At 46.5% G+C, this 12,878-nt stretch overlaps 1 protein-coding gene across 13 annotated transcripts in view; it reads left to right on the top strand.

Moving 5' to 3' along the window:
- AKAP8L (A-kinase anchoring protein 8 like) overlaps nt 1-12,621 on the top strand; it is a 34,864-nt gene extending 22,243 nt beyond the window's left edge. For all 13 annotated transcript variants that reach the window (XR_012428493.1, XR_012428492.1, XR_012428498.1 and 10 more), the window contains 2 exons: nt 12,073-12,168; nt 12,256-12,621. Coding sequence is in view for 2 of the 13 variants with exons in the window: in XM_005588278.4 (XP_005588335.1) it covers nt 12,073-12,168; nt 12,256-12,549 (390 nt within the window). In the remaining 11 variants the exon portion in view is untranslated. The remainder of the gene's footprint in view (nt 1-12,072; nt 12,169-12,255) is intronic.
- Nucleotides 12,622-12,878: the final 257 nt, after the last annotated feature.

The following is a 12,878-nucleotide window of genomic DNA, read 5'->3' as shown; positions in this document are numbered from 1 at the left end:
CTATGTTCATAAGGCCAGCGCCAGATGAGGTTCAGAAACCAGATGGAGATGATGCAGTGCAAGTGTTGCTGGAGGAGGAGGGGGTTGGGCTCGAGGCTCAGGAGACCTGTGCTGAGAGGCCTGGGCTTGTTCCTGTAGGCAGTCAAGTTTTAAGTACGGGATTAACAGGATTAGAGTTGGTGTTGAACTAGAGACTTCAGGCCTGCACCTAGGTGGGGCGGTGGGGGCCAAGGAGGAGCTGCTGCAGTCTCCAGACGAGAGGGGACCCCACCTTGGGAGTGAAGGGGAGAAGAGCAGTTGAAGGAAGGGAGCCGGAGGCTGGCATGTGGGAGTGAGCAGGAGCCTGGGGTGACTCTGGTTTCTGACTTGGGGGACTGGGAGGACAGTGGTGCTGCTGAGATTGTCAGGGAGCAGGGAGCTGTGGGGAAGTGTGTTGTGGGGCATGGAGAACATAAGGCAAGAGAATGAGCAAATTCTGTCTCATTTTCCAGCGTAGCTCCAGTGCCTAGCACAGAGGCCAAAGTAGGTCTGTTTTGATTGAATGGATGACGTGCTGGGTTGGAGGTGGGGGTGAAGGGGCTGTGTATCGGCGGACAGCAAAGAGGCCCAGGACCAGGTCTGGGCCAAAGAGGTGCTTGGCTGTCTTCACCCTGGAGGAGGGTGGTGGGGTTTATGAACAGATGTTAGCATCCAGCGTGAGCATGGGAAGCAGCATTTCTCCACCTTTTCCCATGCTCATCACAATGCCCCTCTGGTCTTTTTCGATAGGATGATTCTGAATGGTGGACAGTGTCAGGGGTCTCTCTGGCTTGGGTGGTTGCAGAGACTCAGGATTGGGAAATGCCACCAAGAGTTCTGGGAAGAAAAGGAAAGTGTGAATTGGCTTTGGCAACAGAAGCTTTAGGGAACTTGCCAAAAACAGATTCTTGTGCTAGGAACTTGTAGGGGTTAGAAGACTACAGAGTCTGGAAACTACATGTCATTAATAAAAGTTGGAAAATCCGGCTGGGCGTGGTGGCTCACGCGTGTAATCCCAGCACTTTGGGAGGCCAAGGTGGACAGATGACGAGGTCAAGAGATGGAGACCTTCCTAGCCAACATGGTGAAACCCCATCTGTACTAAAAATACAAAAATTAGCTGGGCGTGATGGCGGGCAACTGTAATCCTAGCTACTTAGGAGGCTGACGCAGAAGAATCACTTGAACCCAGGAGGCAGAGGTTGCAGTGAGCCAAGATTGTGCCAGTGCACTCTAGCCTGGTGACAGAGCGAGACTCATCACAAAAAAAAAAAAACAAAAACGCTGGATGCAGTAGCTTCTACCTGTAATCCCAGGGCTTTGGGAAGCCGAGGCGGGCAGATCTCGAGGTCAGGAGATCGAGACCATCCTGGCTAACACAGTGAAACCCCGTCTCTACTAAAAATACAAAAAAATTAGCTGGGTGTGGTGGCGGGCGCCTGTAGTCCCAGCTACTCGGGATGCTGAGGTGGGAGAATGGTGTGAACCCAGGAGACAGAGCTTGCAGTAAGCCGAGATCGCGCCACTGCACTTCAGCCTGGGAGACAGAGCGAGACTCTGTCTCAAAAAAAAAAGTTGGAAAATACAGGGCAGGTGATAGCAAAATATAAGCTCAAAATTGATCCTAGGGCTGGGCGCAGTGGCTCGTGCCTGTAATCCCAGCACTGTGGGAGGCCGAGACAGGTGGATCTTGAGGTCAGGAGATCCAGACCATCTTGGCTAACACAGTGAAACCCCGTCTCTACTAAAAATACAAAAAATTAGCTGGCGTGGTGGCGGCGCCTGTAGTCCCAGCTACTTGGGAGGCTGAGGCAGGAGAATGGCGTGAACCCGAGAAGCGGAGCTTCCTGTGAGCTGAGATCGCACCACTGCACTCCAGCCTGGGCGACAGAGCGAGACTCCGTCTCAAAAAATAAATAAATAAATAAATAAAAATAAAAACATAAAATAATATTAGTTCTAATAGTTTTTAGTGGATTTCTTTTTTTGTTTGTTTGTTTTTGTTTTTTTGAGACAGAGTCTCGTTCTGTTGCCCAGGCTGGAGTGTGCGATCTCGGCTCACTGCAAGCTGCGCCTCCTGGGTCCATGCCATTCTCCTGCCTCAGCCTCCCGAGTAGCTGGGTCTACAGGCGCCCGCCACCTCGCCCGGCTAGTTGTTTTGTATTTTTAGTAGAGACCGGGTTTCACCATGTTAGCTAGGATGGTCTCAATCTCCTGCTGGTGATCTGCCCGCCTCGGCCTCCCAAAGTGCTGGGATTACAGGTGTGAGCCACCGTGCCCAACCTAGTTTTTAGTGGATTTCTTAGGGGTTTCTTTGTACAACATCAGTCATCTGCAAATAGAGTTCATTTTGCTTGTCCTTTCCAATCTAGATTCATTTTATTTCTTTTTATTACCTAATTGCCCTGGTTAGAACCTCCAATACAGTATTGAAAAGAAGTGGTGAGAATGGATGTCCTCGTCTTCTTTCTGATCTTACAGGGAAAGCACTAGTCTTTACCATTAAGTGTGATGTCAGCTGTGGGTTTTTATAGGTGCCCTTGACTGAGTTGAGGAAGTTCCATTCTAGTCCTGTTTTATTAAATGTTTTATCTTAAAATGGTATTGGACTTTGTCAGATGCTTTTTCTGCCTCTGTTGAGGTGATCATGTGACTTTTGTCTCTGATTCTGTTGTTACAGTATGTTACATTCTTTTATTTGGATATAAAACTTCCTTGCATCTCTGGGATATATCCTGCTTGGTCATAGTGTGTAATTATGTTTATATATTAGATTGGTTTTGCTGGCATTTTGTTGAGAATTTTTGCATCTATATTCATGAAAGATAATAGTCTGTAGTGTTTTAGTGACATGGTTTGGGTATCAGGTTAATTAATACTGGCCTCATACAGTTAGTTGTCATTTTTCTTCCTGTTTTGGTTTCTTGGAAGAGTTTGTGAAGAACTAGTATACTAGTATTAATTCTTCAAGTGCTTGGGAGAATTTGCCTGTGAAGCCATCTAGGCCTGGCTTTTCTTTAACTACCTTTTTTTTTTTTTTTTTTTTTGAGACAGGGTCTCACTCTGTCGCCTAGGCTGGAGTACAGTGGTGTGATCTAGGCTCACTGCAACCTCCACCTCTCAGGCTCAGGCAACCCTCTCACCTCAGCATCCCAAGTAGCTAGGACTAAAGGCATGTGCGTCATCATGCCCGGCTAGTTTTGGTAGTTTTTTGTAGAGATGTGATTTTGTCATGTTACCCAGGCTGGTATCAAATTCCTGGACTCAAGCGATCTGCCTGCCTTGGCCTCCCAAAGTGCTGGGATTATAGGCGTGAGCCACTGTGCCCAGCCTGTTTTTTTATAGATTTTTAATATTATTTAGTTTTTTTATATTATTAATGTAGCTTTTTTATATTATTAATAATTCAGGTTCCACTTGTTATAGGGTATATTCGGATATTCTGGGGTTTTTTTTTTTTTTTTTTGAGACGGAGTCTTGTTCTGTCCCCCAGGCTGGAGTGCAGTGGCTCCATCTTGGCTCACTGCAAGCTCCGCCTCCTGGGTTCACACCATTCTCCTGCCTCAGCCTCCGGAGTAGCTGGGACTACAGGCGCCCGCCACCGTGCCCGGCTAACTTTTTGTATTTTTAGTAGAGACGGTTTCACCGTGGTCTCGATCTCCTGATCTTGTGATCCGCCTGCCTCGGCCTCCCAAAGTGTTGGAGTGCTGGGATTACAGGCGTGAGCCACCGTGCCCGGACTGGGGTTTTTTTAATAGTCATTTTTAGTAATTTGTGTCTGTCTAGAAAGTTCCCTTTTTTTATTTGAAAAAAAAAATAGAGACAGGGTCTCGCCACTACAGGCATGAGTCACCACACCCCGCTGAGAAGTCAGCTTTTAACCTAATATTGGGGTTTCCTCATGATGATTTGTCTTGCTGCTTTCAAGATTTTTCCCTTGTCTTTGACTCTTGGCACCTTTATTATGTCTTTGTGCATCTCTCTGTGTTTATTCTACTTGGAGTTTGTTGGACTGCTTTTTTTTTTCTTTTTTTTTTTTTTCTTTTTTTTGAGACGGAGTCTTCCTCTGTCGCCAGGCTGGAGCGCAGTGGTACAATCTCGGCTCACTGCAACCTCCGCCTCCCAGGTTCAAGTGATTCCCCTGCCTCTGCCTCCTAAGTAGCTGGGATTACAGGCGCACACCACCATGCCCGGCTAATTTTTTGTATTTTAGTACAGATGGGGTTTCACCATCTTGGCCAGGATGGTGTCAATCTCCTGACCTTGTGATCTGCCCACCTCAGCCTCCCAAAGTGCTGGGATTACAGGCGTGAGCCAGCACCCCTGGCCTAAGCTGCTTTGATGTATAGATTACAGTTTTCATCAGCCTTCCGAAGCTTTCAGCCATTGTTTCTTCAAGTATTTTGTTTTCCTACTCCTTTCTCTTTTTCCTCTTCTGATGCTCATTACCCGTATGTTGGATCACTTAATAGTGTGCCATGGTTGTCTGAGACTCTGTTCATTTTTCCTCACCTTTTTCTCTCTGTTCTGCAGATTGTATAATCTCTTTCAATCCATAAGTTCACTAATTCTTTTTCTTTTTGATCCACCCGCCTCGGCCTCCCAAAGTGCTGGGATTACAGGTGTGAACCACCACGCTCGGCCAAGTTCACTAATTCTTTTTTTTTTTTTTTTTTTTAATTAAAAAAATTTTTTTTTGAGACGGAGTCTAGCTCTGTCGCCCAGGCTGGAGTGCAGTGGCACGATCTCGGCTCACTCACTGCAAGCTCTGCCTCCTGGGTTCACGCCATTTTCCTGCCTCAGCCTCCCAAGTAGCTGGGACTATAGGCGCCCGCCACCACACCCGGCTAATTTTTTTATTTTTAGTAGAGACAGGGTTTCACCGTGTTAGCCAGGATGGTCTTGATCACCTGACCTCGCCCACCTCAGCCTCCCAAAGTGCTGGGATTACAGGTGGGAGCCACCGCACCCGGCTGAAGTTCACTAATCCTTAAATTCAGAACTGTTGAGTCCTTCAAATGGATTTTTGGTGTCTGTTATTGTACTTTTCAGCTCTAAGATTTAATATGTTATTATTATAATTTCTCTCTCTGTGTTTGAATTGTGTCATGAGACAGTGTCATCATACCTTCTACTTGAGTTTTCTTTAAACATATTGATTATTGCTACTTTGAAGTCTTTGTTGAAGTTGACATCTGGTCACTCTCATAGGAAGTTTCTATTGTCTGCTTTTTTATCTGTGCCTGGGTCAGAGTTTCCTTTGGATGTCTCATAATTTTTCACTAATTCTTTTTTTTTTTGAGATGGAGTCTTGCTCTGTTGCCCAGGCTGGAGTGCAGTAGTGCGATCTTGGCTTACTGCAACCTCCACCTCTCAGGTTCAAGCAGTTCTCCTGCCTTAGCCTCCCAAACAGCTGGGATTATAGGCATGTGCTACCACGCCCGGCTAATTTTTGTATTCTTAGTAGAGACGGGGTTTCACCATGTTGGTCAGGCTGGTCTCGAACTCTTGACCTTGTGAGCCACCCACCTCAGCCTCCCAAAGTGCTAGGATTACTGGCGTCAGCCACTACGCCAGGCCCAACAGGGATGGTTTTTGAGGTTGTTGTTTTGAGATTTATTCTGAACCCAGGGAGTCTGTTCTTAGCTATTTTACTAGTCCTGGTCCTCTCTGGTAACCTAGTTGGCCTATGGGTTAGCTAATATCACTATCAAATCTAGCAGTCTTTCTTTTTTATGGCTGTGTAGTTGGGGCGGGGGGAGAACAAAGCTATCAGTGTTTAACCCCAATAAATAGACAGAAAAAAAAAAGTCCTTTTAACTTTTTTTCTCCCTAGTTTCCTTTGTTTTTGAGAGAGTCCCTAGTCTTGCACTTTCCAACACTCTTGCCAATGAAGTCAGTTCCTTTGAGATTGGGAGTTTACTGATTTAAGGCCCTGTTCTTACTCTGGGCAGAATCTCTGAGCTGAAGTTCTGTGGATGGAGACAATGGAGTACCTCTCTCTGAGTGACTCTGCCACTTTAGGAGAGACATGGGAGGAGGTACAGTGGGCTGTAGGCCTCCGGTCTTGGTTTGCCTTTCCTGGCATAGAACCTCCGCTTTATGAACAAACCATGGGTATGTGAGCCCTCATATTCTTAGTATGCCATGCCCAGGGTCAAGCCTCCATTCGTGTGCGTGGCTGGGTAGAAGATAGGAACCGTTCCCTCTCAGCTATACTTGTCCAGAACTTCATCTCAGCAATAGGTAGCTGAGGGCGAGATGAGAGATACTGACATCCGGCTGGGTATAGTGGCTCACGCCTGTAATCCCAGCACTTTGGGAGGCCAAGGTGGGCAGATCACCTGAGGTCAGGAGTTCAAGATCAGCCTGGACAACATTGTGAAACCCTATCTCTACTAAAAATACAAAAATTAGCTGGGCTTGGTGGCAGGCACTTGTAATCCCAGCTACTTGGAAGGCTGAGGCAGGAGAATTGCTTGAACCTGGAAAGTAGAGGTTGCAGTGAGCTGAGATCACACCATTGCACTCCAGCTTGGGCAACCAAGAGTGCAACTCCATCTCAAAAAAAACAAAAAAACAAAACAAAAAAACCTATGCTGACATTCTGTTCCTCCTGGGAAGATATCATACCCCTCAACTGAGATGAGCTGGGTAGATGCGGGTAGATCTGTCTTCTTGGCTGTACCATCTGGAGTGGAGTTTCCATCACATTAAACTGGGGGAGGCAGGAATGCAATAGGTCGTGTTTCAGACATCACAACTCTTCATTCTTCTTACTGAGTTTTTTTGTTTGTTTGTTTGTTTTTTGTTTTTTTTTTTTTTTTTTGAGACGGAGTCTCACTCTGTCACCCAGGCTGGAGTACAGTGGCCGGATCTCAGCTCACTGCAAGCTCTGTCTCCCAGGTTTATGCCATTCTCCTGCCTCAGCCTCCCGAGTAGCTGGGACTACAGGCGCCCGCCACCTTGCCCGGCTAGTTTTTTTGTATTTTGTAGTAGAGACGGGGTTTCACCGTGTTAGCCAGGATGGTCTCGATCTCCTGACCTCGTGATCCGCCCGTCTCGGCCTCCCAAAGTGCTGGGATTACAGGCTTGAGCCACCGTGCCCGGCCCTTACTGAGTTTTAGTAGCTTTTCCTCGTTAAATCTTTCTCATTTGCTGTGTGTCCTTAGGAACATTTTCAGAGACTTTAAATCATTGTTTTTTAATACTTTTCATTAGTTTCACTAGGTAGTAGTTCCAGGGAACTCAGACTGCTATGCTAGAAGTCTGTCCTCTCAAATTAATATTTAGGAAGCTTCTTAAACCTTAATTCCAAAACACTGATAAAGATGATACCAAAATGAAACTGTAGATTAGTTTACTATTATTAAAGATATGAAAGTAGGCTGGATATAGTGACTTTACACCTGTAATCCCAGCACTTTGGGAGACTGAGGTGGAGGATCATTTGAGCCCAGGAGTTCAAGACCAGCCTGGGCAATATAGTGAGACCCTGGGTCTATAAAAGTAAAAATAAAAAAATTAGCCAGGTACTGGGGCATGTGGTCCCAGCTACTTGGGAGGCTGAGATGGGAGGATTGCCTGAGCCCAGGAGGTTGAGGCTGCAATGAGCTGTGCATGCCACTGCATTCCAGCCGGGGCAACAGAGCAAGACTCTGACTCAAAAAAATAAATAAAGTGCTAAGTAAAATATTAGTAATTATCAATCTAGTAGTGATCCCTATGTAAGACACATTATAAGTAAGGTTTGTTTGGAGAGATGGTTCCATAAGAAATCTAGCAACACTTACTGTGTGCGGTGGCTCATGCCTGTAATCCCAGCACTTTGGGAGGCCGAGACAGGCGGATCACGAGGTCAGGAGATCGAGACCATCCTGGCTAACACACTGAAACCCCGTCTCTACTAAAAATACAAAAAATTAGCCAGGCGTAGTGGTGGGCGCCTGTAGTCTCAGCTACTCGGGAGGCTGAGGCAGGAGAATGGCGTGAACCCGGGAGGGAGAGCTTGCAGTGAGCTGAGATGGCGCCACTGCACTCCAGCCTGGGTGACAGAGCGAGACTCTGTGTCAAAAAGAAAAAGAAATCTAGCAACATTATTGGTATAATGTAAACTCTTTTCTCTTCATGTGCAAATAGTGAGATTATGCTCTTAGAAAAGCTGAATGATCCCACCAAAATGTTCTTAGAATTTATAGAATTTGGTAAGGGGATGGGATTCAAAATAGCATACAAAAAGTAATAGTGTTTCTCTATTCTAGTACTAACCAGTTAGAAATTTAAATGGAAAAAAAAAAAAACTACTTAAAATAACCACACAATGTATGAAATAGCTAAGAATAGAGATTTAAGAAGAAAGACTTGAGGGCCAGGCACGGTGGCTCACGCCTGTAATTCCAGCACTTTGGGAAGCTGAGATGGGTGGATTGCCTGAGGTCAGGAGTTTGAGACCAGCCTGGCCAACGTAGTAAAACCCTGTCTCTACTAAAAATACAAAAAATTAGCTGGGCGTGGTGGTGGGCGCCTATAATCCCAGCTACTCAGGAGGCTGAGGCAGGAGAATCACTTGAACCGGGGAGGTGGAGGTCGCAGTGAGCCAAGATTACACCATTGCACTCCAGCCTGGGCAACAAGAGCAAAACTCTGTCTCAAAGAAAAAAGAAGAAGAAGAAAGGCTTGAGATCTTTAAGAACTACAAATACTCCAAGGATATGAAATAAGACCTTAATGAATAGAGGAATGTTCTGTGTTCTTAAATGGGCGATTTTATAGTGAAACAAAACGAAAACCAGTTCTCTCCAAATTAATATAGACAGCACAATTCTAGTCAAAAATCTCAGTTGGGGAGTAGGACTGAATGAAATGATTTTAAAGTTTTACATTGTAGAATTCAGTCTAACAATAGTTGAGAGATTGATTTCAAAAAGATTAAAACTACAAAGCTTCTGCAATTAAAAAACCAAAAAAGTGATATTAACACAGTAATGAAACAGTGGAACCATAATAGAGAGTCTAGCAAAAGATCCCAGTATGTTTCAGACTTAGTCATTTGTTGAAGTTAGTACAGATATCTTATCTGAAACCTTAGGGCCAGATGCCTCAGAATTCATTTTTGGGCTTCAGAAAGCCAGTATGCAAGGCTGGACACAGTGGCTCACACCTGCAATCCCAGCACGTTGGGAGGCTGAGGTGGGAGAATTGCTTGAGCCCTGGAGCTCCTGACCATAGTGTGACCTCGTCTCTACAAAAAATAAAAAATTAGCCAGGCATGGTGGTGAGTGAGTACCTATAGTCCCAGCTACTCAAGAGGCTAGAGTGGGAAGATCACTTGAGCCCAGGAGTTTGAGGCTGCAGTTAGCCATGATCACACAATGGCAGTGCAGGCTGGGCAACAGAGTGAGACCCCTATCTCTAAAATAAAAAGAAAGACAATATGGTATTAGCACTAACCTCTCCAAAAGGATCTGGGGAAAGTGCCTTGTAGATGAGTCATGAATAATTCTTCACAAGACATATATATAAATGGAATAAATTAAAATGTAATGTCAGTTCATATAAAAGCCACCAAAGGAATTTTGGGGGAAAACTTGTTTTCTAGAGCCTTTTGGATTTCCAGTTTATAGATAAGGGATTATAGAACTCTATTCCAATTTGGTAGGGAAATAATGGTTTGTTTTGTACATTTCTGGAAAAGAAAATTTTGGACCCTCTACCTCATAACACATATAGATTGAGTTCATCCTTCATCTGAAAATCTGAAACACTCTGAAATCCAAAACTTTTTTTTTTTTTTTTTTTTTTAAGAGATTGAGTCTTGCCATGTTGTGCAGGATGGAGTGCAGTGGCTGGTCACAAGTGAAATCATTGCACACTATAGCCTTGAACTCCTGAACTCAAGCAATCCTCCTGCATCAGCCTCATGAGAGTAGCTGAGACTACAGGCACAAGCCACTGTGCCCAGTAAAATCTGACTTTTTCAGCACAGACATGACAAAGTAAATGCTCATTGAAGCATTTCAGATTTTGGGTTTTTTGGAGTAGGGATGCTCACCTGGTAAGTATAATGCAAATATTCCAAAATCTGAAAGACTTCTGGTCATAAGCACTTTGGATAAGGGATACTCAATCTGTATCAAATTCTAGAAAATTTGGCTAGGCGTGGTGGCTCATGCCTGTAATCCTAACACTTTGGGAAGCTGAGATGGGTGGAGGTCCTGAGCTCAGGAGCTCAAGACCAGCCTGGGCAACATAGGAAAACACTGTATCTACTAAAAAAACAAAAAATCAGCTGGTGGTGCGTGAGTGCCTACTCAGGAGGCTGAGGCATGTGAATTGCCTAAACCCAGGAGGCGGAGGTTGCAGTGAGCTGAGAGCCCCTGCACTCCAGCTTGGGTGACAGAGCGAGACTGTCTAAAAAAAAAAAAAAAAGAAAATTTAAATGTGAAAAATAAAACCAAGATGAGAAAATAGTTAGAAAACTACAGACTCTGGGCGGGTGGTCCAGTGTGCTTACCAGAGCACTCAGTTGCCGGTGGACAGGGAAATGCCGTGGGAAGCAGCAGCACAGATTCTTCTGTCTTTCATCCACAGCAAAAATACCCCACAGTGACAACATCCAGTGCTGATGGGCAGGCAGGAGGACCAGGTCACTGTTTTTAACACAGGTGGAAGCAGCATGACTTGGAAATGTTTTGCAGTTAATTGGGCACTATCACTTTGAAACCAAACCTGGTTAGAATTAAAAGCACCAGCATGGAAGTGTACAGGTTTATTCTGGTGTTGCTGGGTTATTGTGGAGAAAATGTGGAAGCAATATAAATGTGCCTCAGTTGGGAGAATTTATGGTGTGGTCATCTGGGCATCCAGAGCTAGGAGGATAAAGTGTTGGCAAGTGAGAAAGAGTCACTGAGGAACGGTCTATAGTAGCATCCTAATTGTGTATCTTTAGTTTGTTATGAGCATGTATGATGTCTGTTAATATTTTCCTCCAGTAGTAGAGAAAACGTGCTAAGGAAAAAAAAAATGAAGATGGAGAGAGTAGAAGCAGCAAGTGAGAAGGCTTTCTGAAACATGTAAATGGAGTGGGCGGGACTCAGTGGGCTCTCCCACCCCGCCAAAAATATCCTCCTTTTAGCTTACGGTTTTTATAATGATCAAAGTGAGATTTGCCTGTACTCCCACCATGAGGAAATGGCCCCGCATACTGACGGAAATCCTTCCAGACAAAATGGCTCTGGCATGCTTTGCAGACAGTACTATATTATACACCTTTCTTTTGCCATTGGAGAGATGAGCCCGATTTGAAGGGCTGCATGACGTTCTTTTGAATGTACAATTTATTTAACCTTTTCTGCACTGAGGAACGTTTAGGTGTTTTCCCATTTTTCACCACTACAATCAGTGTGCACGTATGTTTCCAATTCTTAAATTTAGGATAGGTTCTGGGAAGGGATTAATGAAACAGATTTTTACTTTTCATACATTCTGTCAAACTGCTTTCCAAAAAATATGGAAACAGTTGATCCTCCCAGCAGCATAGAAGTGTCTCTTCAACCTTGCATGACTGGGAATAATTCTTCATTCTTGGAATTCTGTGGGTTAAAAAGACATGTTTGATTAAATATCTGTTCCTGCTTTTATACCCTCCCCGTTGGTCCCAAAGTGCTCCTTGCCTATTAGCCTAGTTGGCACCTTGTTATGGGTTGCACCTTTGGCTCTTAGTTTCTTAATTTGTTCACTGCTTATAGCTTTTTTGTAAGCAAATCAGATTTCTGTAATACAGCCGTAAAGATATATAGAGATCTATAGATCTGTATTTTTAATTACCTACAGTAAGTGTGGTGTGGAAGGAGAAGGAATTTGAACAAAGATCAGATAGGTTGTGGTTCCATGCTTGTAGAGTGGCCCTCCGTTGGTGGGGCTGCGCTCCGGGTGGAAGCGGGTGGAAGCGTGGGTGGAGGGGCAGGGGGGCGTCCCTCTAAACTGGCAGGGTCGGGGCGGGAACTTGTAGGGCACTCAGAGCAGCCTCTCCAGCCCCTTCTGCCCTGCCCGCAGCTCATGATGGAGCAGTCCAAGAAGTCCTCGCTCATGGTGGCCCGCAGTATTCTCAACAACAAGCTCATCAGCAAGAAGCTGGAGCGCTACCTGAAGGTGAGGCGCTGGTCCTGGCCTGGGCTTGTCCCCACCTCAGTCCCTGCCTGTGCTCCCTCACTTCAGTGTCCGCGCCCCTCCCCACAGGGCGAGAACCCTTTCACCGACAGCCCCGAGGAGGAGGCTGAGGGCGGTGCCCTGGACGAGGGGGCACAGGGCGAAGCGGCAGGGGTCTCGGAGGGTGCAGAGGGCGCGCCGGCGCAGCCTCCCGTGCCCCCAGAGCCAGCCCCCGGCGCCGTGTCGCCGCCACCGCCGCCGCCCCCAGAGGAGGAGGAGGAGGGCGCCGTGCCCTTGCTGGGAGGGGCGCTGCAACGCCAGATCCGCGGCATCCCGGGCCTCGACGTTGAGGACGACGAGGAGGGCGGCGGGGGCGTCCCGTGACCCGAGCTCGGGGCGGGCGGGGCCCGCGTGGCCGAAGCTGGAAGCCAAACCTAATAAAGTTTTCCCATCCCACCTCCCGGTTTCTCTGTTATGGTGCCGCGCGGGCCGGGCGGGGCGCGGGCCGAGAGGCGGGGCGCGCATTCGCGCGGGCCGGGCCCTCGGGCACCGCTGCGGGACCACAACTCCCGACAGGCTGCGGAGGTGGAGCTTCGCAGCCCGAAAGGCTAGCTGGGACGGTGAGGGCGGACCCTCGTGAATGCCAGCCAATGGGAGCGCGCGGAAGTAGTGACGTGTGCGCCTAGTCTTCCAGTAGTCGACGGCGGAGGTGC

The sequence above is a fragment of the Macaca fascicularis genome, chromosome 19 (genome assembly GCF_037993035.2).
Source record: "Macaca fascicularis isolate 582-1 chromosome 19, T2T-MFA8v1.1".
In the NCBI taxonomy this organism is placed as follows: Eukaryota; Metazoa; Chordata; class Mammalia; order Primates; family Cercopithecidae; genus Macaca; species Macaca fascicularis.
This window is presented reverse-complemented; position numbering and strand designations above follow the sequence as displayed.